The sequence below is a fragment of the Loxodonta africana genome, chromosome 2 (genome assembly GCF_030014295.1).
Source record: "Loxodonta africana isolate mLoxAfr1 chromosome 2, mLoxAfr1.hap2, whole genome shotgun sequence".
NCBI classification, from domain to species: domain Eukaryota; kingdom Metazoa; phylum Chordata; class Mammalia; order Proboscidea; family Elephantidae; genus Loxodonta; species Loxodonta africana.
In genome coordinates, this window is record NC_087343.1 from 13,863,627 (window position 1) to 13,889,902 (window position 26,276).

Here is a 26,276-nt window from a genome sequence, read left to right on the forward strand (position 1 = left end):
TATGAGAATATGGGGTCTGCATCCCACTGCTCTCTTGTTCCCTCAAGAGTTCTCTGTTGTGTTCCCTCAGGGCAGTCATCAGTTGTGGCTGGGCACCATCTAGTTCTTCTGGTCTCAGGCTGATGTAGTCTCTGGTTTATGTGGTCCTTTCTGTCTCTTAGGCACATAATTACCTTATGTCTTTGGTGTTCTTCATTATTCCTTGCTCCAGGTGGGTTGAGACCAATTGATACATCTTAGATGGCCACATGCTAGCATTTAAGATCCCAGATGCCAGGCAGTGTTTTGCTCTGTTGTACATTTTTTTTTTTTTACATAGGGTGCTATGAGTCAGAATCGACTCAGTGGCACCTAACAACAATAACAACATACATTTGAGAGCACCTAATGAGATAATAGATATGAAAGTGGAAACATACACTGTTTCATGTTATATGAATGCTAGTTATTATTATCATCATCATCTAACTATCTAATTGCATAGCCACATGGCCTGATAATAATAAAACTTTGATTGGGGTCTGCTGTCCTGAAAGATTCTTTACAGTACTGTCCCAGGTATCACTTAAGATTTCTTTTTCAATATTCTGTGAGCTTTCAGTGTAGGAGTGAGGACTCCAAGTCACAGATCATTAAAATGACTTGCTTGAAACAAAATAATAATCGTAACAACAATAATATAAAAACTCAAGTCTGAGCCAAAAGACAAGAAATTACAATCTTCTGACATTTTAAGAAGGTTCTTTCTGTTCCCGCAGCCTTAAATTCCTTTCTCTGTCCACCTCAGGACTCACTCTCAAACTTAAAGTGCTGGTTAAATGTCACCTCCTCCATGCTGCCTGCCTGATATCTGATTCCCCAGGCAAAATTAACCCTACCCACACCATGCTACTTTAACACTCTGAATACCAGACTTTGAAAATATTTATTCAATTGAAGAATTTCCACAGTATTACCCAGCAACAGGTTCTCTGGAAGGAAAACAAACTGATGAAAGCAGAGATTCAGGACATTTAATCTGGCAGCAGCAGGAGGCTGGGCTGAGATGTAGGAATGTCTTTGTATTTAGCTACTATCCACTTGGCTCTGTTTAATAGCGACCCTGTGGATAAAGGAGCAAAACACTGACCAGTCCTGTTCCATCTTCGTGATCGTTGGTATGTTAGAGTCCATTGTTACGGCTATTGTGTCACTCCATCTCACGGAGGTTTCCCTCATTTTTGCTGACCCTTTACCTTATCAAACACGATGTCTTTTTCTAGAGATTGGTCTTTCCCAGTGGCAGTCCAAAGTGAATAAGCTGAAGTCTCACCGTCCTTGCTTCTAAGGGGCATTTAGGTCTTACTACTTTTAAGACTGATGTTCGTTTTTCTGGTAGTCCACAGTATGTTCAATATTCCTCACCAACACAATTCAAATGTACTGATTCTTCCTCTGTCTTCCTCTTTCATTGTCCAGATTTTGCAGGCATATAAGATGACTGAAAAAACCCTCACTTGGGTCAAGCACAATGTAGCCATTAATGTGACATCTTTGTTTTTGAGACCTTTAAACGGGTCTTTGCAGCAGATTTGCCCAATGCAATACATGTGTCATTTGATTTCTTGACTGTTGCTTCCAAGCAACATTGACTGTTGATCCAAGTAGAACGAAATCATGGACAGCTTCAAGTTCTTTACCATTTATCAAGATGTTTATTAGGCCAGTTGTGAGCAGTTTAGTTTTCTTTACCTTTAAGTGCAATCCATATTGAAGGCTGTGGGCCTTTGATCCAACTGTATGCTAAACAAATAAACTGAGAAGCTGTACTATATGAAGAAGAACACGGCATCAGGATTGGAGAAAGACTCATTAATAACTTGCAATACACAGATGACGAGAATGACTAGAGACCAGGAATTTCCTGCAAGACCAGATGAAACCTACAGTAACTGAAGAAATCTTCACCGGAGTAGTGGCAGCATTAGGGATGCACAGAAAGGAATATATTTAAGAGAGATTTTAAAAGGAAAATTCATCAGGACTTGATGGCTAAGTGGACAGGAAATGAAGGAGAACCAAAATGACTCAATGATCTCCAACTGATCACCAGTAAGACAATGCTGTGGCAGTGCTGGTAGTGGGTGCTTAGGTGTTTCCTACAGAGCAGAGTTTAAGTTTCTTGCAAGCAAACTAAGCAGATGGTATGGCACAGTTATAACCAGGTGTATACTTTCTGTTTCCACAAACTTTAAGGTGATTTATTGGAATTGTTAATTCTGGTCTGCTTTAGTAGAAATCTGTCCCAAAACACAATAAACACTAAATAAAGGAGGACTGAAAAGCAGAGACTCTCATTGTGTGGCATTCCCAAAGGGAAGGACTGGCAGGACACACGTGTTGGAGGCTTGATGTTCTGGAGAGGATGGGCTTGATTATTAACTCATAGAATTTGAGAAGGTGGGAACTGATGTAGTTAAAATGGAGTCTGAGCTTGGTTTTTATACTGGTTCTAATGGAACCTGAGCTGTCCCTGGGTGGTGCAAACAGTTAAGTGCTCGGCTGCTAACCAAACAGTTGGCATTTCAAGTCCACCCAGAGGTACCTTGGAAAAAAGGTCTGGAGATTTACTTCCAAAAAATAAGCCAGTGAAACTCTATGGAGCAGAGTTCTATTCTGACACACATGGGATCACCATGGGTTGGAGTCAACTTGAGGGCAAATGGCAACAGAACCTAATGATCTTTCTAGGTCTTAAATAATTTTCTAAGGTGATATTTTGATGATATGTAAATGAAATATTAGGGCAGAGACACAGATTTTTCGCCAAAGTCATCAGTAGAAGAAGCTGAAGCCATGAGAATAAGATAAGGTCTCTAAAGGATCCCAGACGGATAGACTGTATAAATTTAATACCAAAGGAGTGTTTACTATTAAAAAAAAAATTAACAAGGACACAGTTAAAGGAAGCAGCTAATAAAACTGGGCAATGTCTTTAATAGATGCTCAATGAATGTTTTATGAGGTTGTCAATTCAGGATGATCAAAGAAATACTAAACACACAAATTGAAATAGACAAGTTCAGGTTCAGATCCTTAACAAGTGGCAGTTTTGTTTAAATTTAGTCAGAAAGTATAGAGACTTTTTTTTTAATTTACTCCTGTGCCAAGCTGATTCTTTCAAAATGACTTAAGCACTTATCTAAGCCTTTATACAGGCCACGAAAAATAACACTAACAAGATTCACACTCATCCGTAACGGACAGAAAATTGGCATTTGTTTCCACTTACTTGCTACCCAATTTTCATGGAAGGTTAGAGTTACCTGACATTAAGTCCTATTTTATTTTAAATGAGAGTAAATTCTTAGAGTAACATCAAATAAACAGAAAAGAGAAAAAAAATTTTAACAGAAAATACTAAGTTAAGAATAAATAAAATGAAGGATGGAAATTATATACAAAAGGAATATTACATATTACAAAAAAAAATGTGAAAAGTTATCCAGGTAAATAATAGGTTTTTTTTTTTAAATAAAAACTATAAAGTTATAATATGAAATTCTAACTTTAAACAAAAAAGATTCAAGTATTTGTAAATTATTGAGCTGATTTAAATCAAGCTTAAGGCACTTTAGTCATCTCTACCTATAACTTATCTCCATAAAATAACGATATTGACTCTCTTTTGCCTGAATTATACTACTGATAAATTCCATTTATAGAGGTAGTTTCTCCTTTATGGGCTCTGAAAGAGCTTGCCAATTTACAAACTTACTTGGAATATGGAGTCCCTGAGTGGTACAAGTGGTGAAGTGCTCTACTAACAGAAGGTACAGAGGTGCCTTGGAAGAAAGGCCTGGCAACGTATGAAGCTCCGTCATACTCTGAAACACACGGGGTCACGAGTAGGAAACAATTCACCAGAAAATGTTTTGGGTGCTGCAAACTTTTAAAGTGCTTGGCTGCAAACCGAAAGGTTGTAGGGTTAAGTCTACCCGGAGGCCCTTTGGAAAAATGGCCTGGTGATGACTTCCAAAAAATCAGTCACTGAAAACCCTGTGGAGCACAGCTCTACTCTGAAACAGTAGGAGTCGTCATGAGTTGGAATCAACTGGAAGGCAAATGGTAATCGGTAGTGACCACAAACTCCTTTCTGATCTTCATTAGCAACATGTCAAGCTCATTTGAAGGAGTTTCACTGAGAATTTCCCTGGAAATACCTCCATCATTCCAAAATGTACACAATAATGAAAACTCAGCATGATGGCATTAGTAGCCCTCAAGATGACTTATTATTTCAGCAGAGGGCTTTTGGCTTCTACTTTTTCTCAAACTTATGCCAGTCTGATCCAGTCCTCACTTTTACTGGGTTTCATTTGATTCTCACTATTTGTATTTTGGGCATTTAGGGTGCCTTGATAATTTCAAAATCCAATTAAGTTTTCATTGGAAATTTCTACCAGGCTCTAAACTTTGGGCTTGATCCCAGGAGACCCTGAAAACATAGGTGGAACTCCTTGTTTTAATGAGAAAATTGCATTCTTTTCTCTTGTTTTGAGAATGGATAAGGTGCTCTTTGTATTTTTTGTCTTTGCCTACGCCTTCGGATCTTAGGTTTGCCTCTGAGAAGGTTTGCCTCTTTGGAGAAGGTTCAACATGCTTCTTAAACATCTACACGCTAAAGCTAAATCTGAGAAAAAGAAACTGAACTTTTCAGCTGAAAAACAGGTTGAATACTCTCTGGAAGGGAAGATAATTACAGCTTCCTAGAGGATATTATTACTTTTTTTCCAATATGCCACCTGCGTGCTTTCTTTGGGCTTTTGCTCACACCTTCCATATCTGCTGCTGCTAACTTCCCACTGGCCTCATTACACCAAGGCTAGTGGGGAAAAAGAACATGAGTGAATTCTGAAAGGAAACCAAATGGACACGTTACCTTAGACAACTTCAGACCTGGACATCATGATGAACTTGACTTCTTTCTACTTCAAAAATTTAGACCAGAGGGCATATGATAAAGTGATTCCACAGGGAATGGACAACCCAAGGATAAGCTCTTCTCCTTGAATGGATGCATTTCTAGGAAAAGATGTGGGGTCACCAGAGACCAGGTGACCATCTCCAGGCTCTGGTGCAGTGAGGGGAGCTCTAACACTTGAATCGGGGTCTTCTGACCCCAAGAGCAGGCTGTCCTACCTTCTACCCCTACCTGGTGGTTCTTTATCTTGTCTTTGTCTAGTTGATCTGAGAACTTGGTTTCCATCTTAATAGAAAACAAATCGAAACAAATTCTTCTTTTCCTGAGAGTGGTTTGCATGTTTCCAGCACCTGATTAATATACAATCATTTAGATTATTGAAATTTTATGAAAAACCCATACTTTCTGCTTAGACTACTCCTGTACCCTTTGGTGCCATATTTATGAAGAACTATGAAAATACTTCACAAGGATGCCTCTCACCTTTCTTTATTATTATCATTTCATAAGAAACATATGGAATTACATTTCATACCATTTTCATAAACTGACCTCTCAAAGATTCCCTTGCCACCCAGAAATGAGTCTACTCACAGTGATTAAATGAAAATGATAGACTGTATCAAAAGTCAATAACATATTCATCTCCGTCAGACTACATCAAACTACATCTGATTACTCTATTTGGATTCCACCTGCTCAGAATGGCAACTTACATGATTGATGCCTGATCTTCTGAATACATTCTGATTAAAAAAGTCAGAAGACCATAACATGCCTTTTTTTTTTACAATACTCAGAATATATTAGGTCCTAAGATTTTCTTCCTCAGATGTATATGTTTCACCAGAGATGGTTAATTTCAATATTATTATTATATACTTAAATACTTAAAAATAGTTCTTTCTGTAGCAGAAATTCCACCATATTGTAGAAACTTCCAGCAGAAAGTTCTAAATCTGAGAAAAAGAAGCTGAACTTTTTAGCTGAAAAGCAAGTTGAAATATTCTCTGGAAGGGAAGATAATTACAGCTTCCTGGAGGACGCATACTTCCAGTATGCTATGCGTTGGAATCTACTTAGGATTGGAAGAAAAGAGTTTTAGTTTTAACAGAGATGTGTTAGAACCCTATCCACCAGGGTATAGGACCCCTTAATACTGTTTTGGGTTTTTTTGGGGGGGGGGGCTTTTTTATACTGTACATTGAAGCCCTGGTGGCACAGTGGTTAAGAGCTACGACTGCTAACCAAAAGGTCAGCAGTTTGAATCCACCAGGCACTTCTTGGAAACCCTATGGGACAGTTCTCTTCTGTCCTACAAGGTCACTATCAGTCAGAATTGACTTCACAGCAATGAGTTTGTTTTTTGGTTTTTTTATACTGTAGGCTGGAGTACTGGTAGTGCAGTAGTTGAAGCACTTGGCTGCTAATGTAAAGGTCAGTGGTTTGAACCCACCAGGTGTTCCTCGGGAGAAAGATGTGGCTGTCTGCTTCCATAAAGATTACAGCCTTGGGACCCCTATGAGGTTCGCTGTGAACTGGAATCGACCCGACGGTAGTGAGTTTATACTGTATGTTGAAGTACCCAGGGAGGAGCAACAGAAGCCTTTATTACTCTTAGGCCTGATGGGCAGAGAGAAAAACTTATCTTATCCAAGTCTAGTGAGAGCTGGAGACACCTGGAGGGGGCAGAGAATAAATGCCCCAACCTCTCTCCTCCCACCCTCTGTTCTCCTTCCTGTGCCTCCACGTGGCCAAACCCAATGGGAAGCCAAAGGGCAAGGGGCCCTGTGATGCAGCCTGTGAGGTGCAAAGGGCAGAGAATGAAGGTGGGAAGCAAAGACAGCATCATCACCCCAACATTCTACGAAATAGAACCATATTCTGTATTTTACATTCTTGATATATAAGCTGAACAGATAGATATGGAGTGGCTCCATGACACGTCATGTATGGCTAGGGGAAGCCCATCAGATTCTGCTAGTTCCTTGGTTTTCTGTGATTATTTAATCAGTGGGTTCATTAGCTAGAACAGACATGAAAGAGCTAATGCCAAATGGGAGCTGGTGCCCTGCCCTTGAGAGCCAGTCTCTTGGAACTAACTCAAAAGGGACTAGTGTAGCACTAAACACCTTCTAAAACAAAAACTCTGTTGCCATGCCTTTGTAAATAGTCCCTTAATTCAATTCACTTCCATTAAACACTTTTGAATAGAATCTATTTCCCTCCTGAACTCTAACAAATATTAATACACAGAGCAACTGAAATTTTAATTTTATAATTCCCAGCCATTTAAAATTAACAATAATTGATATCCAAAATAATAGTTATAGACTCAATATTTACTAAAATTGAACTCAATTACTTTATCCTCATAGTGACTTTGAAAAAGTCAAGAGCAACCACTTCTTAAAAAATACCAATATTCCCTATCCCACTGTGGCCCAGAATCCTTTGGAATAAAACTTGTTGGAGGTGCTTTCCTTGCCTGTTTTTTTTGTTTGTGTTGTTCTGTTTCATTTTCCTTTCTTTAAACCAGGAAGAAAAGCAGGGAGCTTACAAAAAGAATACTCACCGAAAATCTGAGGGGTTTTCTAAAAGGTAATTCAGTACATAATATAAACAGCTAATATTTCTGGTTAAACACAACAAGGGTTGTAAGGATAGTGCAGGATGGGGCAGTGTTTCATTCTGTTGAACATACAAGGTCACGATCAGTTGAGACTGACTTGACAGCACCTAACAACAACCATCTTTCTGATAAATAAAAATTTAGCAGTTACCAAATAGACTCTGAAAACCTGATTAGAGTTTTTATTTACCTATTAAAGATACATCTTTTGTAGGTAAATTGAAAACAAAAATGAAAACCACTAAAAGTATTGTTCATTTTCTGGTGTGTGCCAGAAATTCTCAATTAAGAAACTTCAGTATTAGTTGACTTACAGTAAAAAAAAAAAAGTTATTGTATGTGTGTGTGTGTTGGAGGCGCCCTGGTGGTACAGTGGTTAAGCACTCAGTGGCTGATAGATCAGCAGTTCAAACCCACCAGGTGCTCTGCGGGAGAAAGATGTGGCAATCTGCTTCCGTAAAGATTACAGTCTTGGAAATTCTAAGAGGCAGTTCTGCTTTGTCCAATAGGCTCACTATGAGTTGAAATCAAATTGATGACAATGGATTTTTTTTTCATACGTATACCTGTTGTTGTTGTTAGTAGCCATTGAGCCAATTCTGACCCATGATGATCCCATGTGTGCAGAGCAGAACTGCTCCATAGTGTTTCCAAGGATGTGACCTGTCAGAAGCAGATTGTCAGGTCTTGCTTAGAGGAGCCTCTTGTTGTTAGGTGCCATCGAGTCAGTTCCGACTCAGCAACTCTGTGTACAACAGAACGAAACACTACCTAGTCCTGCACCATCCTCATGATCATTGTTATGCTTGAGCCCATTGTTTCTGCTACAGTTTCAATCCACCTCATTGAGGGTCCTCCTCTTCTTTGCTGACCCTCTACTTTACTAAGCATGATGTCTTTCTCCAGTGGTTGGTCCCTCCTGACAACATGTCCAAAGTTTGTGAGACCATCTCTCACCATTCTCGCTTCTAAGGAGCACTCTGGCTGTACCTCCTCCAAGACAGATTTGTCTGTTCTTTCGGCAGTCCATGGGTATATTCGATATTCTTTGCCAACACCATAATTCAAAAGCATCAATTCTTCCATGGTCTTCCTTATTCAATGTCCAGCTTTCCTATGCAGATAGGGTATTGAAAACACCACGGCTTGGGTCAGGCACACCTTAGTCTTCAAGGCGGTATCTTTGCTTTTCAACACTCTAAAGAGATCTGTCGCAGCAAATTTGCCCGATGCAATGCATCATTTGATCTCTTGACTGCTGCTTCCATCGGTGTTGATTGTGGATCCAAGTAAAATGAAATCCTTGACAACTTCAATTTTTCCTCCATTTGTCATGATGTTGCTCACTGGTCCAAGAGGAGCCTCTGGGTGGGTTCAAACTGCCAAGCTTTTGGCTAATAGTCAAGGACTTAACCCTTTGTGACACCCTGGGATATATACATAGATACACATATATGTATATGCATTTATAATTTCTGGATTATATTTTTCTTATTTTAAAACTCCAATTTATTGTTATGAGAATTCTCTAATCTTACATTTGGGATATATTCATATACACTTAAATATAACCAAATATAAAAACAACATGCAGCCTTCCCTTACGTAAGAAACTGTCTACTCTCTCTATATTGATCGGCATCTATTCAGCACATCCAACCCTGGGCTGGTTCCTCCTGTTTTATTCTGGGATCTTCTTTCTTGCATCTGTAACTTAATTAGTGAGCCCTTCATTTTCACCTCATGCACTTGTAAGTATTGAGTCTCCTCAAGTTCTTTTTTTCCTTCTTCCTCGTCTTTCACTACCTCCAACCTCACCAGCGGCCACCACCTCTCTATTACCTCTATCAACATTAACAAGCTCCATTGTGTCTTTTCCTTTCCTTCTGCCCACTTATAGACTCATATGCCATGTTTCTGTCTTTGCAGCTTACTTATCTCATATAATAGTTCACTGTGAAAATCCACCCTAAACAGCTAGTATGTTGTTGTTGTTGCATGCTGTTGACTGAGTTCCGACTCACAGCAACCCTACAGGGCAGAGCAGAACTGTCCCATAGAGAAAACGGCTGGTAGAGACTTAATTCTTTCTAAGGATCCCATCATTTTCCGTGTTCTTCTATGATTCCCCTACTGATTCACAGTCACCCCTCCCACCACCTTTTTTTTTGGACAGGATATACTGACCTGCAGAAAGCAATCTATGGCTGAGGGTCTGTGTGCATAATGAAAAATACATGCAAATGTAAATATAAATATATTCATTTTTAATGACTGATGCTTTTATTTCCATGGAATAGATTCCCAAAATCAACGTGTCAAAGATGGATATATCTGCATTTTGGTAAAAGTTGACAGATGACTGTACAATAAGATTATAACAATTTATTCTTCGACCACCAATGCAGGAAGATAGCTTTTTCCATTCACCCCTGCCAGCAGATATTATTGGAAAAAAAATTTATTAATCTTATAGGTATAAACTTAGAAATCTTATTGCTATCTTAATTTTCATTTATTACTAGAGGGATTTAGTATCTTCTATGTTTTGTATCTTCATTTGCTTGGAAATTTTTTTTTTCTATTGAGACATTTATCTTACGATTATAAATTAGGTAATGTTTCCTTCTATTTCAATCTGTGTTCCTTTTATTTTACTCTTTGCTTTCTATCTCTCATTTCTCTCTCCTCTCACTCTCTATGTTTTGATCATTCTTTCCCCTCCCTCTTTTAATTTAGGAGTTCTGTCATTTATATTTATTGAAGGTTATCCCCCCTTCTAAGCTCATAATCAAATACTCGTTTCTCTATTATTACCTCAACAAGTTGATCTCCACACCACCTCTCTCATTCTCACAAGACACCCTATTCCATGTCTCCTTTCCTTACCCTTTAAGAAATAAATGCATGTATTTCAAGTATTAATTAAATCTAATTCTAATTGCAATTACTCCTACTAGAAAAACATACTTATTGACTCTTAAGGAGGTGACCATTCTACATTTTAAAATGTAAAATGTAGAGAGGAAGGATACCTTAATCATGAAGGGCCATACAGGGGTTTAAATAAACTTGGATAGTCACGACTATGCTATCCTAAGGGGAGTGGTATTATAAAGATCATAGAGAAAATGAGCTAATATGGAAATTAAATGGGTTTCAAGATCAGTATGCTATCTTACTCTTCTATCTTCCTTTTCTATTGCAGACCTCAACAGGTATTCAAGGATTTTATTTTTTTAAATTAAGGTATAAAATGCTTCACTGATTTTTGATGTAGAAATTACCAAGGTAATATCTGTTTTAATGATTTAATTTTTAGCCTTTTGTGGGGTTTTATTAAAATAGGCAAAGAGAATTTTATGATTTATTCAAAACAGGCTTATTTCAACTAGTACATTTTATTTCTAAGCTTCAACCACTCTCACTGAAAAATCTATAATTAAGTGGAGATAAAGAAGCCCTTGGTTATCCTATTGGACCAACACAGCAGTACAGGATGGTTAGGTATATAAATGGAAGGAGTAATTGCACAGAAAATATTTAGTACTTTCTGTATTACATCATTATTTTAACTTTTGTTATATAATTGCTATATTGTTTAAAAGATACGTCTAATGGTCTATACAAGTAAACTGACGATAGCTAATTTTACAGTCCATATAGTGATTAAACAGATACATATTGAATACATACAACGTACTAGTGTAGGTGTGGAAAAGGATACCAGGTATGTTAGAAATAGTTCATGATCTAAGAGAATTTATAATCTTATGTGAGTTGGGATGAGGTAAGGCAGGAAGTGGGTAGAAGGAGTGAAGTAAAATGGATAAAAGAAGCATAAAGATAATTTAAAATCCTAACTAGATATTGCACGTGGTATGAATTAATATTCCTATATTCTAACAACTTTAAGAGTAACGGTACCTGACTTACTTTCACTGGTTGCATAACCCTGTGGGTCAAGTATTCCTGATTCCTGCAGTGATCTAATACAGGAGTCCACCAGCTCAAGACCTGTTGTAAGTTCATCTTCGATGTCTTTTTGACCATCTGAAATACAATATTTTACAACGATGAACGAACACACCATAATCAAAGTCAGTATTATAGCTTTAGGTTCTCACCTGATAATCAATAGCATCGTAAACAGAGATATCAACACCATGAAGTTCCCATTATGTGTTGTAATCGTTGGCCAACTAGCATTAAAGTCAAGGCTGGCCAAATACGTACCCACGAAAAAAAACAAAAACCAAAAAAAAATCAAAGCAACTTAACTCCCATGAAATCATGAACTCTCATAACAACTTCATTTACATTTTATTTCCATGATGTTGTCATATTCACTTTGATAAATCTCTTTCTAAAGCTCAGAAGAGAATTAAATCAATAGAGACACATGTAGAAGGGTTCATCAAGAAGGTGTACTTTACCTTGTGATTGCCAATGAAACTGCTCTTCTGCTGAACTGTAAAAAAGAGAGAATACATAGGTGTAATGCATTGATTAGATAAGAAATAACCCTAGACTACAAGACACAAAGGCACATTAGGGTAGTCATGGTGACTCCTGGTATTTCCTTTTATGTCTTACGGACAAAAGGAATCCCATTTTGATACAATCTTAATTTTAATCCATTTGATGTATATTCTTTTGACTCAGAGATGCTAACATTTGCAAATGGTCATTGTCCAAATAATAATCGGACCAGAAGCTCATCTTTTACAAGACCCAACCTATTGTACTTATTCCTAACAATAACTTCTACATACATGCAGGCTTACCCAATTTTAGTTATTTTATAACACAAAAGTCTGAATAGCATCATGTAGACTTTATAAGTAAGCTAATAAATAATGTTCCGCTTTTTCATTATAAACCAAGATAAAATAAATCTGTGTATTCTTCTAGACATTTCATACGAATGGTTCCTTTGAGTTGGTTACTACAGCTTAAATTGAGTCTTTTAAAAATTATAACACTTTACTATCATTTGAATATACATTTCTGAAACTCTCACTTATAAAATGATCCAGGTAGAAAGGGTTATTCATATACATGACATGCCAAAGACATTGTGCAGAGTGGATCTATATGGGTGACACGAACTTTTTTTTGAACGATGTATTAAACATTAAATATATAAATTAATTTAAAATTTCTAAATAGGAGCAAGTCTTTTCTTGTATACACAAATACCTCCTTCATGGTGTTTCTTTATATGTCAGTGATTGGTGAGAAATCTCACTACCAGTTACTGACAGGCAGTTATTTGAGAATGACTCTCTACGCTTATTTCACCAGATCTTTTTTTTTGATCTAGCAGCTTCTATGAATAGCTCATCAGTTTCACAACAGTTAAGTGGATTTTAGACCTTTAATCTGTACTTTATACATGGCTTCTGAATACATTTATGGGGGAAAAAAGGCAATTCTGGTACAAATCAGCATTCAGAAAAGCTGTGATTGATGTCAATGAATTCAAGAGTAATCCCTTAAGAGACAGGTGACTGTTATGGGGTATCTTGCTCCTGAGCCCTTTCACTTCAGCAAACTGGGAAGAGGTTTTGCCATGAGCAGATTCTAGGAAGAATACATGAAGTAACTTTATGGATTCAGTCCAATGTGATACTATACCGTACATAACTACAAAGTTTAACATTTATCATAAAACACAATCCTAAACTCATTACTTTACAAATTGCAGGGCAGGGATGATGTGGCATTCAATATAAGACTGGCCCCTCTTAAAACTCAAGAATCACCCTAATAAATCAGAAGAAGCACAGTCACCCTTGATACACTGATATTCTAAGAAGGCTGTTAATCGTTATTTTTCAAAGATATGAATATCAAAATATCAGTGCTTAAAGAACTATTCTATCGGTCATTTGCAGAAGCTGGACTAGAATGCAGGCAAGCTGATTCTGAGTATTTCCAATTGCTTGCTTGCATCAGGGTTGCTTGTACCATTTCATAAATACACGTATTCTAGGCCACACCATGTATCTACAAAATCACAAAGCCCAGGGGCTAAGACGGGAATCTGCATTGTGCACCAAGCACTCCTGATGGCCCTCACGTGTAGCTAACACTGAAAAGCACTGGGTACTATTTTCGTTAACGATCCATATAAATTTATAGCTGATCCACAACTTTATCTTTCTATATTTTAAGGCTGGACAAACTCTCAAGGTGGAATAATTTTGTAAGCACTTATATGACATCCATGTATTGAGACAAAGAAACTACGTTCACCTTTTTCTGAAATGATATGAAAGTTCCCATGTTACATCCTCCAGGACTTCCTACTGCCTCTCAGTCATTAGATTCATTTTATTGTTGGTGGTAGTTGCCGCAGGGTTGATTCCAATGCATGGCAACCCATGTGTGCAGAGTAGTACTGCTCCACAGTGTTCTCAAGGCTGTGAGCTTTTGGAAGCAGATTGCCAGGGCTGTCTTCCAAAGCACCTCCGGGTGAGTTTGAAACACTAATTTTTCAGTTAGTAGCCATGCTCTTAACTATTTGCGCCACCCAGGGAACCAATTCCTTCTACTAGTATAGCAAAAACAAACAAACAAAAAAACAGTTGCTGTTGTGTCGATTCCGAATCATGGCAACCCCATGTGTTTCAGAGTAGAACAGCACATAGGATGTTCAATGGCTGCGATCTGTAGATCTCCAGGCCTTTTTTCCAAGGTGCCTCTGGGTGGATTCAAACTAACAATCTTTCGGTTAGTAGCTGAGCACTCAACCATTTGCAGCAGCCAAATTTCTTTTGATGGATTACTAACAGGCTTAGTAATATTAAATAAGTTGACCACACAGGTCACAAGGGAGTCAGTCGTGATTTAAACCCGTATGTCCAACTCCAAAGCTCAAATTCCTAACTCACAATCAAAAGACAAGGCAGGAGGAGAAGGAATCTCCCTTAAGCTACCATTCACCTCAAGCAGTAACAGTTAATGGAAGCCATTCTCAAGACTCATCAAAATCCAGCTCTCTTCTCCTTTCAGGGCCACTGAAGACCACACTGAGCAGCCCCTTGCACATAGATGGGGTTATGAAAGACTGTGACCAGAGCCACTTCCTGCCCTAAGCACGGGACAAGCATGAGACCTGCTAGCTATTTATTCTCCTTAAGCCCTGTGTTGAGATGTGTCCCTGAGTCACTCTGTGGAGCAAAGATGTCTGCCAACTGGTAGAGGACATGGAACTTGAGTAAACTATAGACCATAGCTGGGTTAACACTTTTTGGTTGGGGTTCTTTTTTTCTATAGAATACATGTCACACCAACTAATACAGAAATATATCATCATTTGAGCTCATAGGACATTTTCCACTTCCCTATCTTCTGTTCCCAAAGTCTAGAGATGGAACAAAATGTCCTGGGTGATGCCAGCACAAATGAGGTGGCAGAATTATTTTGCTCCTCCTTTGGCACTTGTCTGCTTATCTACAATAATGGATATATTTTGTGTAGGACTATCTATACATTGCATTATTCCATAATATTTTCTTGCTCATGTCTTTCAAAAGTGTTTGAATTTTATGATGCAACAGAAATAAGATGAAACACTGTTTATTACAATTGGAAAAATACCATTGACGCTGAACATAAAATGATCCTATTGAGGCAGAGACATCTTCCTTTTGGGCAGACAAAGAGTATTAATCACTTCAATGGTTTCCATAAGTCTTTTAGAGCAGTTAAAATGCATTAAAAGTATGATCGCAGAGAACAGAAGTCCCAAGAGAAATCTGGGTTGGATTTTATTTCCATCAAGTGCACATTCACTCGCTCTGTTAGGGAACTCTCTGCAATTGCATATTTTACACACTTGATTCCTCCTCTTAAAACTTGCTCTAAGATGGATGTTTTAAAATAGCAAACAGACTATTCCTTGGCAATAAACACGGACTATGCCTGTTTCTCACATATCAGGGTTCTAGGAATTAAAAAACCCAGTGTTCTAGGAATTACCCATGGTAAATGTTGACCCAATTATCTAATTCAATATTACAGAAAAGTCATTTTTGAAGCTATTCTAACTTAAATGTATTTTCCATTTCTGGACATAAGCGTTGCTTTTACTGCAGAAATGCTATTTCTTGAGATAGAAATCATCTCTAGAGAATTCAATTTACTATTATTTGCACCAACCACTAAGGCCAAAGATGAAGAAATTGATGATTTTTACCAACTTCTGCAGTCTGAAATTGATTGAACATGTAATCAGGATGCATTGATAATTACTGGTGATTGGAATGAGAAAGTTGGAAACAAAGAAGAAGGATCAGTAGTTGGAAAATATGGCCTTGGTGACAGAAAAAATGCAGGGCAACATATGATAGGATTTTGCAAGACCAACGACTTCTTCATTTCAATACCTTTTTTTCAACAACATAAATGGCAACTATACACAAGGACCTTGCCAGATGGAATACACAGGAATCAAATCGATTACATCTGTGTAAAGAGATGATGGAAAAGCTCAATATCATTAGTAAGAACACGGCCAGGGGCCAACTGTGAAACAGACCATCAATTACTCATATGCAACTTAAAGGTGAAGCTGGAGAAAATTAGAACAAGTCCATGACAGACAAAGTACAGCCTTGAACATATCCCATCTGAATTTAGAGACTATCTTGAGAATAGTTTTGATGTGTCAAACAGTAATGATTGAAGACCAGAAGAGCTGTGGAATGACATAAAGGAGATCATACATGAAGAAGGCAAGAGATCATTAAAAAAGACAAGACAGAAGGACCAAAATGGATGTCAGAACAGACTCTGAAACTTGCTCTTGAACATCAAGTAGCTAAAGCAAACAAAAGAAATGATGAAGTAAAAGAGCTGAACATAAGATTTCATAGGGCGGCTCCAGAAGACAAAGTATTATAATGACATGTGCAAAGACCTGAATTAAAAAAACCAAAAGGGGAGAACATGCTTGGCATTCTCAAACTGAAACAACCGAAGGAAAAATTCAAGACTTGAGTTGCAACACTGAAGGATTCTACGGGGAAAATATTAAATGATGCAGGAAGCATCAAAAGAAGATGGAAAGAATACACAGAGTCGCTGTACCAAAAAGAATTGGTCACTGCTCATTCATTTCAGGAGATAGCATATGATCAGGAACCAACGGTACTCAAGGAAGAGATGGAAGCAGCACTGAAGGCACTGGCGAAAAACAAGGCTCCAGGAACTGACAAACACCAATGGAGATGTTTCAACAAATGGAAGTGCTCACTGGCCTACGCCAAGAAATTAGGAAGACAGCTACCTGGACAACTGACTGGAAGAGAGTTGTATTTATGCCTATTCCAAAAAAAGGTGATCAAACTGAATGCAGAAATTATCGAACAATACCATTAATATCACAGCCAAGTAAAATTTTGCTGAAGATCATTCAAAAGAGGCTGCAGGAGTACATCAACAGGGAACGGCCAGAAATTCAGGATGGATTCATAAGAGAACATGGAACCATGGATATCTTAGCTGATGTCAGATGAATCCTGGCTGAAAGCAGAGAATACCAGAAGGATGTTTACCTGTGTTTTATTGACTGCAAAGACATTTGACTGTGTGAATGGCAATAAATTATGGATAACATTGCGAAGAATGCGAATTCCAGAACACTTAGATGTGCTCATGAGGAACCTGTACATAGATCAAGAGGCAGTAGTTAGAACAAAACAAGGGGATACTGCATGGTTTAAAGTCAGGAAAGGTGTGCGTTAGGGTTTTATCCTTTCACTGTATCTATTCAATCTGTATGCTGAGCAAATAATCCAAGAAATTGGACTATAAGATGAAGAATGTGACAGCAGGATTGGTGGGAGACTAACAACCTGCGTTATGCAGAGGACACAACCTTGCTTGCTGAAAGTGAAGAGGACTTGAAGCACTTACTGATGAAAATCAAAATCCACAGCCTTTAGAAGGGATTACGCCTCAATATAAAGAAAACAAAAATCCGCACAATTGGACCAATAATTGAAGACTAAGGTGCGCCTGACTGAAGCCATAGTGTTTTCAACTGTCTCATATACATATGGAAACTGATCAATCAATGAGGAAGACCCATGAAGAACTGACACCTCTGAATTAAGGTGTTGGTAAAGAATACTGAATATACTCTGCACTGCCAAAAGAAAGAACAAACCTGCCTTGGAAAAAGAACAACTAAAATGCTCCTTAGAATGTGAGTCAGATACATACATACCATCAGAGTACTTCTTAAAAACAAAATATAGAGTAAAAAATGGAAGCTGCATATATGTCATGCAGAAACAAAACCATGTAAATTTTTTTTTGTTGTTGTTCTTAGGTGCCGTTAAGTTGGTTCTGACCCATAGCGACCCTATGCACAACAGAACGAAACACTGCCCGGTCCTGAGCCATCACTACAATCGTAGTTATGCTTGAGCTCATTGTTGCAGCCACTGTGTCAATCCACCTCGTTGAGGGTCTTCCTCTTTTCCACTGACCCTGTACTCTGCCAAGCATGATATCCTTCTCCAGAGACTGATCCCTCCTAACAACATGTCCAAAGTATGTAAGACCCAGTCTCGCCATCCTTGCTTCTAAGGAGCATTCTGGTTGTACTTCTCCTAAGACAAATTTGTTCATTCTTTTGGCAGTTCATGGGATATTTGATTCTTCACCAACACCACAATTCAAAGGCATCAATTCTTCTTTGGTCTTCCTTATTCATTGTCCAGCTTTCACATGCATATGATGCAATTGAAAATACCATGGCTTAGGTCAGGCACACCTTAGTCTTCAAGGTGACATCTTTGCTCTTCAACACCTTAAAGAGGTCCTTTGCCACAGAGTTACCCAATGCAATGCATCTTTTGGTTTCTTGACTGCTGCTTCCATGACTGTTGATTGTGGATCCAAGTAAAATGAAATTCTTGATAATTTCAATCTTTTCTCCATTTATCATGATGTTGCTCATTGGTCCACTTGTGAAGTTTTTTGCTGTCTTTATGTTGAGGTGCAATCCATACTGATGGTCTTTGATCTTAATCAGAAAGTGCTTCGAGTCCTCTTCACTTTCACAGGCAAGGTTGTGTCATCTGCATAACACAAGTTGTTAATGAGTCTTTCTCCAATCCTGATGCCCTGTTCTTCTTCATATAGTCCAACTTCTCAGATTATCTGCTCAGCATACAGATTGAATAAGTAGGGTGAAAGAATACAGCCCTGACGCACACCTTTCTGACTTTAAACCAATCAGTATCCCTTTGTTCTGTCTGAACAACTGCCTCTTGATCTATATACAGGTTTCTCATGAGCACAATTAAGTGTTCTGGAATTCCCATTTTTCGCAATGTTACCCATATTTTGTTATGATCCACACAGTTGAATGCCTTTGCATAGTCAATAAAACAAAGGTAAACATCCTTCCAGTAATCTTTGCTTTCGGCCAGGATCCATCTGACATCAGCAGTGATATCCCTGGTTCCATGTCCTCTTCTGAAACTGGCCTGAGTTTCCGGCAGTTCCCTGTTGATATACTGCTGCAGCCGTTTTTGAATGATCTTCAGCAGAATTTTGCTTGCGTGTGATATTAATGATATTGTTCTATAATTTCTACATTCGGCTGGATCGCCTTTCTTGGCAATAGTCATAAATATGGATCTCTTATAGTCAGTTGGCCAGGAAGCTGTCTTACGTATCTCTTAGCACAGACGAGTGAGCACCTCCAGCGCTGCACCTGTTTGCTGAAACATCTCAATTGATACTCCATCAATTCCTGGAGCCTTGTTTTTTGCCAATCCCTTCAGAGCAGATTGGACTTCTTCCTTCAGTACCATTGGTTCCTGATCATATGCCACCTCCTGAAATGGCTGAACATCGACTAATTCTACTTGGTATAATGACTCTGTGTATTCCTTCCATCTTCTTTTGATGCTTCCTGTGTCATTTAATATTTTCCCCATAGAATCCTTTACTATTGCAACTTGAGAGTTTAATTTTTCCTTCAGTTCTTTCAGCTTGAGAAATGTCGAGTATGTTCTTCCCTTTTGGCTTCCCATCTCCAGCTCTTTGCACATGTCATTATAACACTTGACTTTGTCTTCTCGAGCCACCCTTTGAAATCTTCTGTTCAGTTCTTCTACTTCATCAATTCTTCCTTTTGCTTTACATGTTCGATGTATGAGGGCAAGTTTCAGAGTGTCCTCTGACATCCATCTTGGTCTTTTCTTTCTTTCCTGTGTTTCCAGTGACCTCTTGCTTTCTTCATGGATGATGTCCTTGATGTCATTCCACAACTTGTCCGGTCTTCGGTCACCAATGTGCAATGCATCAAATCTGTTCTTCAGATGGTCTCGAAATTCAGATGGGATATGTTCAAGGTCATATTTTGGCTCTCGTGGACTTGCTCTGATTTTCTTCAGTTTCAGCTTGAACTTGCATTTGAGCAATTGATGGTCTGTTCCACAGTCGGCCCCTGGCCTTGTTCTGACTGATGATATTGAGCTTTTCCATCATCTCTTTCCACAGATGTAGTCAATTTGATTTCTGTGCATTCCGTCTGGTGAGGTCCATGTGTATAGTTGCTGTTTATGTTGGTGAAAGAAGGTATTTGCAATGAAGAAGTCATTGGTCTTGCAAAATTCTATCATTCGATCTCTGGCATTGTTTCTATCACCAAGGCCATATTTTTCAACTACTGATCCTTCTTCGTTTCCAACTTTTGCATTCCAATCGCCAGTAATTATCAATGCATCTTGATTGCATGTTCGATCAATTTCAGACTGCAGCAGCTGATAAAAATCTTCTATTTCTTCACCTTTGGCCCTAGTGGTTGGTGCGTAAATTTGAATAATAATCATATTAACTGGTCTTCCTTGTAGGCATATGGATATTATCCTATCACTGAGAGCGTTATACTTCAGGATAGACCTTGAAACGTTCTTTTTGATGATGAATGCAACACCATTCCTCTTCAAGTTGTCATTCCCAGTATCGTAGGCTATATGATTGTCCGATTCAAAATGGCCAATACCAGTCCATTTCAGTTTACTAATGCCTACGATATCGATATTATGCGTTCCATTCCATTTTTGATGATTTCCAATTTTCCTAGATTCATACTTTGTACATTCCAGGTTCTGATTATTAATGGATGTTTGCAGCTGTTTCTTCTCATTTTGAGTCATGCCACATCAGCAAATGAAGGTCCCGAAAGCTTTACTCCAAATGGCAACCACATTATAAAATAAAGTATAATAGTATCTCTGCCAATAGGCATTCCATAAACTGGAATGTAGTAAGTTGCAATTCTGATTAGCATGGATACTGTTGACCAATTGGAGAGTATATAAAATTGTAAAGTACCCTCCAAACCATCACAAATGGAAAGTTTGCACAGTTCGTGTGTTCCGTGTATACCACTGTATTATACATCGTAACATTAATCATTCTTCTTTGGGGTTCATTACAATCTGCAATTAGTTGATTCATATGAATACTTCATTCCCTGGTCCTGTAAATGAATAGAAAGCTCACTGCATCTTGCAGCTTGATCATTCATGGATGATTTCCTAGGTGGGAGAAGGGTAGTGGTGTATTTGCTGATAGAACTGGCACCTATATAAAGGTCTGATGGTCCAGCTTTCAGCCTGTTGCATTAATGTCTTCTCTTAGAATTGGCCCTGTTAAGTTAGCTCTTCACCCTTGAGGCCATCTTTGAACAACCTCAGAGGATAGGCTTATCTTTCCCTTGGATTCTCGTGATTGTGTTTGGTGTATGGTACATATATGTGTGCATGAGCATATGTGCACGTGCGCGTATTTGTGAATGGGTGCGTGCCCATCTCATTCTTCCAAGATATGTTGATTTTTTTCACGTTCTTTCACCCGCACTATTGTTCCCTATTGCTACTTGCGTGGTCATTTGCCGTTAAGTGGACTATAACTCATGGCAACCCCACGTACAACAGAATGAAACGTTGCCCAGTCCTGTACCATCTTCACAATCATTGGTATGCTCGAGTCCATTGCTGAGGCTACTGTGCATTCTGAGTGCCTCACAACCTAGAGGGTTCATCCTCCATCAGAGAACACTCTGTTGGGGTCCGTAGGGTTTTCACTGGCTGGTTTTCAAAAGTAGATCACCAGGCGTTTCTTCCTAGTCTGTCTTGGTCAGGAAGTTCTGCTGAAATCTGATCACCAAGGGTGACCCGGCCGGTATTTGAAATACTGCTGGCATAGCTTCCAGCATCACAGTAACACACAAGCCACCACAGTGTGACAAAGTGACAGGCAGGTAGTAGATGGTTGCCTGTTACAGATATGTTAAAAGCTGAGTACTGAATTTACTACAACTGATAAGATTTTATTAATATAAGTGCAAGTAAAACCTCTTAAGTATTTAACACAAATAACCATTGTCTGTTTCACACAAAAGAATAAAACTGGATCTTTTGTTTTGTTTTTGAATACTAACAAATGATTCTGGGAAAAGAAGTTTCCACTTAAGGGCCCTTATAGGGCAGAAATCATTTAATGATCATTGTTATGAATTGAATTGCGTCCCCTGAAAATACGTGCCAACTTGGTTAGGCCATGATTCCCAGTATTGTGTGGTTGTCCTCCACTTTGTGATTTTCCTACTTGTTATAAATCATAATCTCTGCCTGTGGTTAAAGAGGATTAGGGTGGAATGTGACCCTTGCTCAGGTCACATCCCTGATCCAACGTAAAGGGCGTTTCCTGGGGTGTGGCCTGCACCACCTTTTATCTCACACGGGATAAAAGGAAAGAGAACCAAGCAGAGAGTGGGGGACCTCATACCACCAAGAAAGCACTGCCAGGAGAGGAGCGAACCCTTTGGACCCAGGGTCCCTGTGCAGAGAAGCTCCTAGTCTAGGGGAAGATTGATATGAAGGACCTTCATCCAGAGCCAACGCACAGAGAGAAAGCCTTCCCCTGGAGCTGACACCCTGAATTTGGACTTGTAACCTACTAGACTGAGAGAGAATAAATTTCTCTTTGTTAAAGTCATCACTTGAGGTATCTCTGTTACAGCAGCACTAGATGATTGTGTTAAAGCCACCCACTTGTGGTGTTTCTGTTGTAGCAGTACTAGATGACTAAGACAATCATGAACGACAAACCGTGCGGTAGTATAGATGTTTACTGCCTTATGAGCAGTGGTTTTTAAACCATTTGTAAGGTCAGTTAAAAAGTTTAGTAGGTATACAAATACTCATAGCAAGTTTATTCATGATCGCCCAAAATATCCCTCCCCAGGGGAATGGTTAAACAAACTGGTAATCCATATCATGGAATACTATGCAGCAGTAAAGAGGAATGGATTATTGACACAGGTAACAAGCAACAACTTGACATGATCTCAAGGAGACTAGGCTGAGTGAAAAAAGAAACAATTTGAAAAGGGCACATTGTGCATGATGCCATTTATGCAACATTTTTGAATTAACACAATTATAGAAATGGAGAACAGATTACTCGTTACCAGGCATTAGAGACTGGGGTGGGATGGGCATGGCTCTACAGGGTGAGCATGGGGAAGCCTCGTGGTGTTGGGGCAGTTCTGCATCTTGATTGTGGTGGTGGTGACACAAAGGAACACCCGAGACAGAACTGCACAGGACTAAACACACAGACACAAAGGAGGGCGTGTGAAACCAGGCAACTCTGAATAAGCTCTGTGGTTGCACCTTCTGCAGTCTCCTGACTGGGTTGGTGCATGACAGTTAGGCAAGACATTACCACTGGGGGAAACTGGTGAAGGGACTCCGTGTGTTTTTCTTTTCTATTTTTTATAACTTCCCATTTATTTATAACTATTTCAAAACAAAAAAGCTAAAAAAAGAAAAAGCTTTAGGCAGAAATTAGTTTTTTCTGTATGCTATATACTCGGTTGTTTTTTTTATATACTCGGTTATTCCTACATACTAATTAAACTTGAATTAAAAGGAAGGCAGGAAGAGAAGGAGGGAGGGAAGGTTGGAGGAAGGAAAAAAAAAGAAGGCAGAGAAATAGAAAGGCAGGCAGGGAAAAGGCAGCAAAGAAAGCAGAAAGGCAGGTAGGTAGGAAGGAATAAAAAAAGGAACAAAGAAGAAAAAGAAGGAAGGAAAAACTCAGTGTCACTTCTGATTATCCTTTTTGTGCCTCATTCTTACCAGCCAGAGGTCAGCTGACTCTGCTCTGGGCTCTTCTCTCTTCTATTCTGTGAATGAAGGAGCTCTCCCTGGAGCAGTAACATAACAACCATACTGCCCACTGACAATCCCTTGCAAGGACTTGTGCTGCTACTGAATGAAAACGTATCCATTCTGTCTCAGCTTTTCTGATCACCAGGACCCTGCCTTCATCTCCACTGTCATATTTCTTGGGGGAAATTAAAAACAGTATTTTGGCTTACAGTACTACAGGAAAGTGCAAGTCTTAACACATTCTATGTGAGTCCAAGATGCCTCAAGCAATGTAATTCATTGGCTCTCTGCGAGCATACTCATTCACGTTAGGCTTTGGCCTGGCACAGATACACTTCTGCTCCTCCTGCCAATTTGCAGGGGACCCACAGACACAATCTGCTTCCACGGACCCCTTTCTCAACTCTTAGAAACTGGTTTTCTGTGGTTACAGCTCTCTGCTGTTTTCCATATGGATTTTGGTTTAAAAAGTCAAACATTTTAATTTTAAAAAATTACTTTCTTCCAAACATTGAATATCTGGTATTTGAAACTGAAAAGATGGATCAGCGTCCCCACCTCCCCCATATTTACGACAGCTGTATTTGTCCTGGGGTTCTCCTTCTCAGAAAGCATGATGATTTGAGTGTGAGTTCTCACTCAACAAATATACGGCAAGTCTAATGCATAAAATCATTTAAAAAATCCATGAAATAAAATCTCTGCTAATTTCTCAGGATATTTAAAGTACATCTCTCCAGAAAATCATTTCTGACATGCTTAGCAGCCACCTAGATCTCTGGGTGGTGCAAACGGTTTACACTTGACTACTGAATTAACAGTTGATGGTTCAAACCCACCCAGTGGTGCCGAGAAAGAAAAGCTTGGTAATCTGCTTCCATAAAGATTACAGCCAGGAAAACCCTATAGAGCAGTTCTACTCTGACACAGATGGGGTTGCCGTGAGTTGGAATCAACTTGAGGGCAACGAGTTTGTTTTTGTTTTTTTATAGCATCCAGCTACCCATTCTCCATCCAAAATGACCCTTGAAACCCACTCCCCTTAACTGCCTTAATTGGAGCTCTGGGTTATCTTTTTCCTGGTGCTAGAGAGAGCTCTGCATTTGGAGGGTGAGTAACACTTTCCATCCCGGATGACCCACTGCCTGGGAGGAACACTGGGACAGTCCTGCCCCTCTGTAAACTCAGTCTCGGCATACATACTGAAATAACCACTTCAGGGCTAGCTTCATGGGTGGAAGAGTATGCTATTACCCAGGGTCCCACATGCAGAGGGCCCCTTGCTTGGTTTAATGGTCTGTTATTCTCATTATGGAATCTTGATACTTTCATCTTTGAACCTGTGTTTTGCAAGTGAAGTCTGATGGGCTCATGGATCGTGATGCACCATATGCCCGTGCAGTGCTCCTTGCTGCCCCATTCACACGGAGCATTGGCAACACCCTAGTGACCCCATGTGCTGTGAGAGTTCAGGAACACTCAAGGCCAGTACAAGGCCAGCTTGTCACGCCTGCATATAAGGAACCAGGAGTCCTAAGAGGTGACGCTTTCCTTTGAACCAGAACTTGCTTGGATTGCATAAAGGGGACAACCACAGGACCACACCATATCCTTTCTTACTCCGGTGACTTCCCTACATTAGCCAACTTGCTGCTGTTGTTGGGTGTCATAAAGTCGATTTTTGACTCATAGGGACCCCATTTGACAGAGTAGAACTTACCGATGGAGACCAAACATACAGCCTTCACTATGGATTATATTTCAACATAAAGAAAACAAAAATCATCACAACTGGACCAATAACCCACATCATGATAAACAGAGAGAAGATTGAAGTTGTCAAGGATTTCATTTTACTTGGATCCACAATCAACGCTCATGGAAGCCGCAGTTAAGAAATCAAACGACGTATTGCATTGGGCAAATCTGCTGCAAAAGACCTCTTTAAGGTGTTAAAAAACAAAAATGTCACCCTGAGGACTAAGGCGCATCTGACCCAAGCCATGGTATTTTCAATCACCTCATGTGCATGTGAAAGTTGGACAGCAAAAAAGGAAGGCTGAAGAAGAATTGATGCCTTTGAATTATGGTGTTGGCGAAGAATACTGATTATACAATGGACTTCCAGAAGAACAAACAAATCTGTCTTGGAAGAAGTATAACCAGAATGCTCCTTAGAAATGAGAATGGCGGGACTTCCTCTCACAAACTTTGGACATGTTATCAGGAGGGACCATCAGGGACCAGTCCCTGATGACTAAGAAGGACATCATGCTAGTAAGGCATAGGGTCAGCTAAAAAGGAGGAAGACCCTCAAGGAGATGGACTGACACAGTGGGTGTAATGATGGGCTCAAACAGAGCAACGATTGTGCGGATGGCAGGCAGTGTTTTGTTCTACTGCACTTAAGGTCTCTATGAGTTGGAACCAACTGAATGGCACCTAACAACAACAATCTTTAAGGGAA

At 39.2% G+C, this 26,276-nt stretch overlaps 1 protein-coding gene across 1 annotated transcript in view; it reads right to left on the minus strand.

Moving 5' to 3' along the window:
- The window catches only part of CTNND2 (catenin delta 2), a 769,728-nt gene that overhangs the window by 578,211 nt on the left and 165,241 nt on the right, over positions 1-26,276 (minus strand). Inside the window, exons 2-3 of the mRNA XM_064270645.1 lie at positions 12,032-12,066; positions 11,532-11,648 (exon numbers count right to left, since the gene is read on the minus strand). Of these exons, the coding sequence (XP_064126715.1) occupies positions 11,532-11,648; positions 12,032-12,066 (152 nt within the window). The remainder of the gene's footprint in view (positions 1-11,531; positions 11,649-12,031; positions 12,067-26,276) is intronic.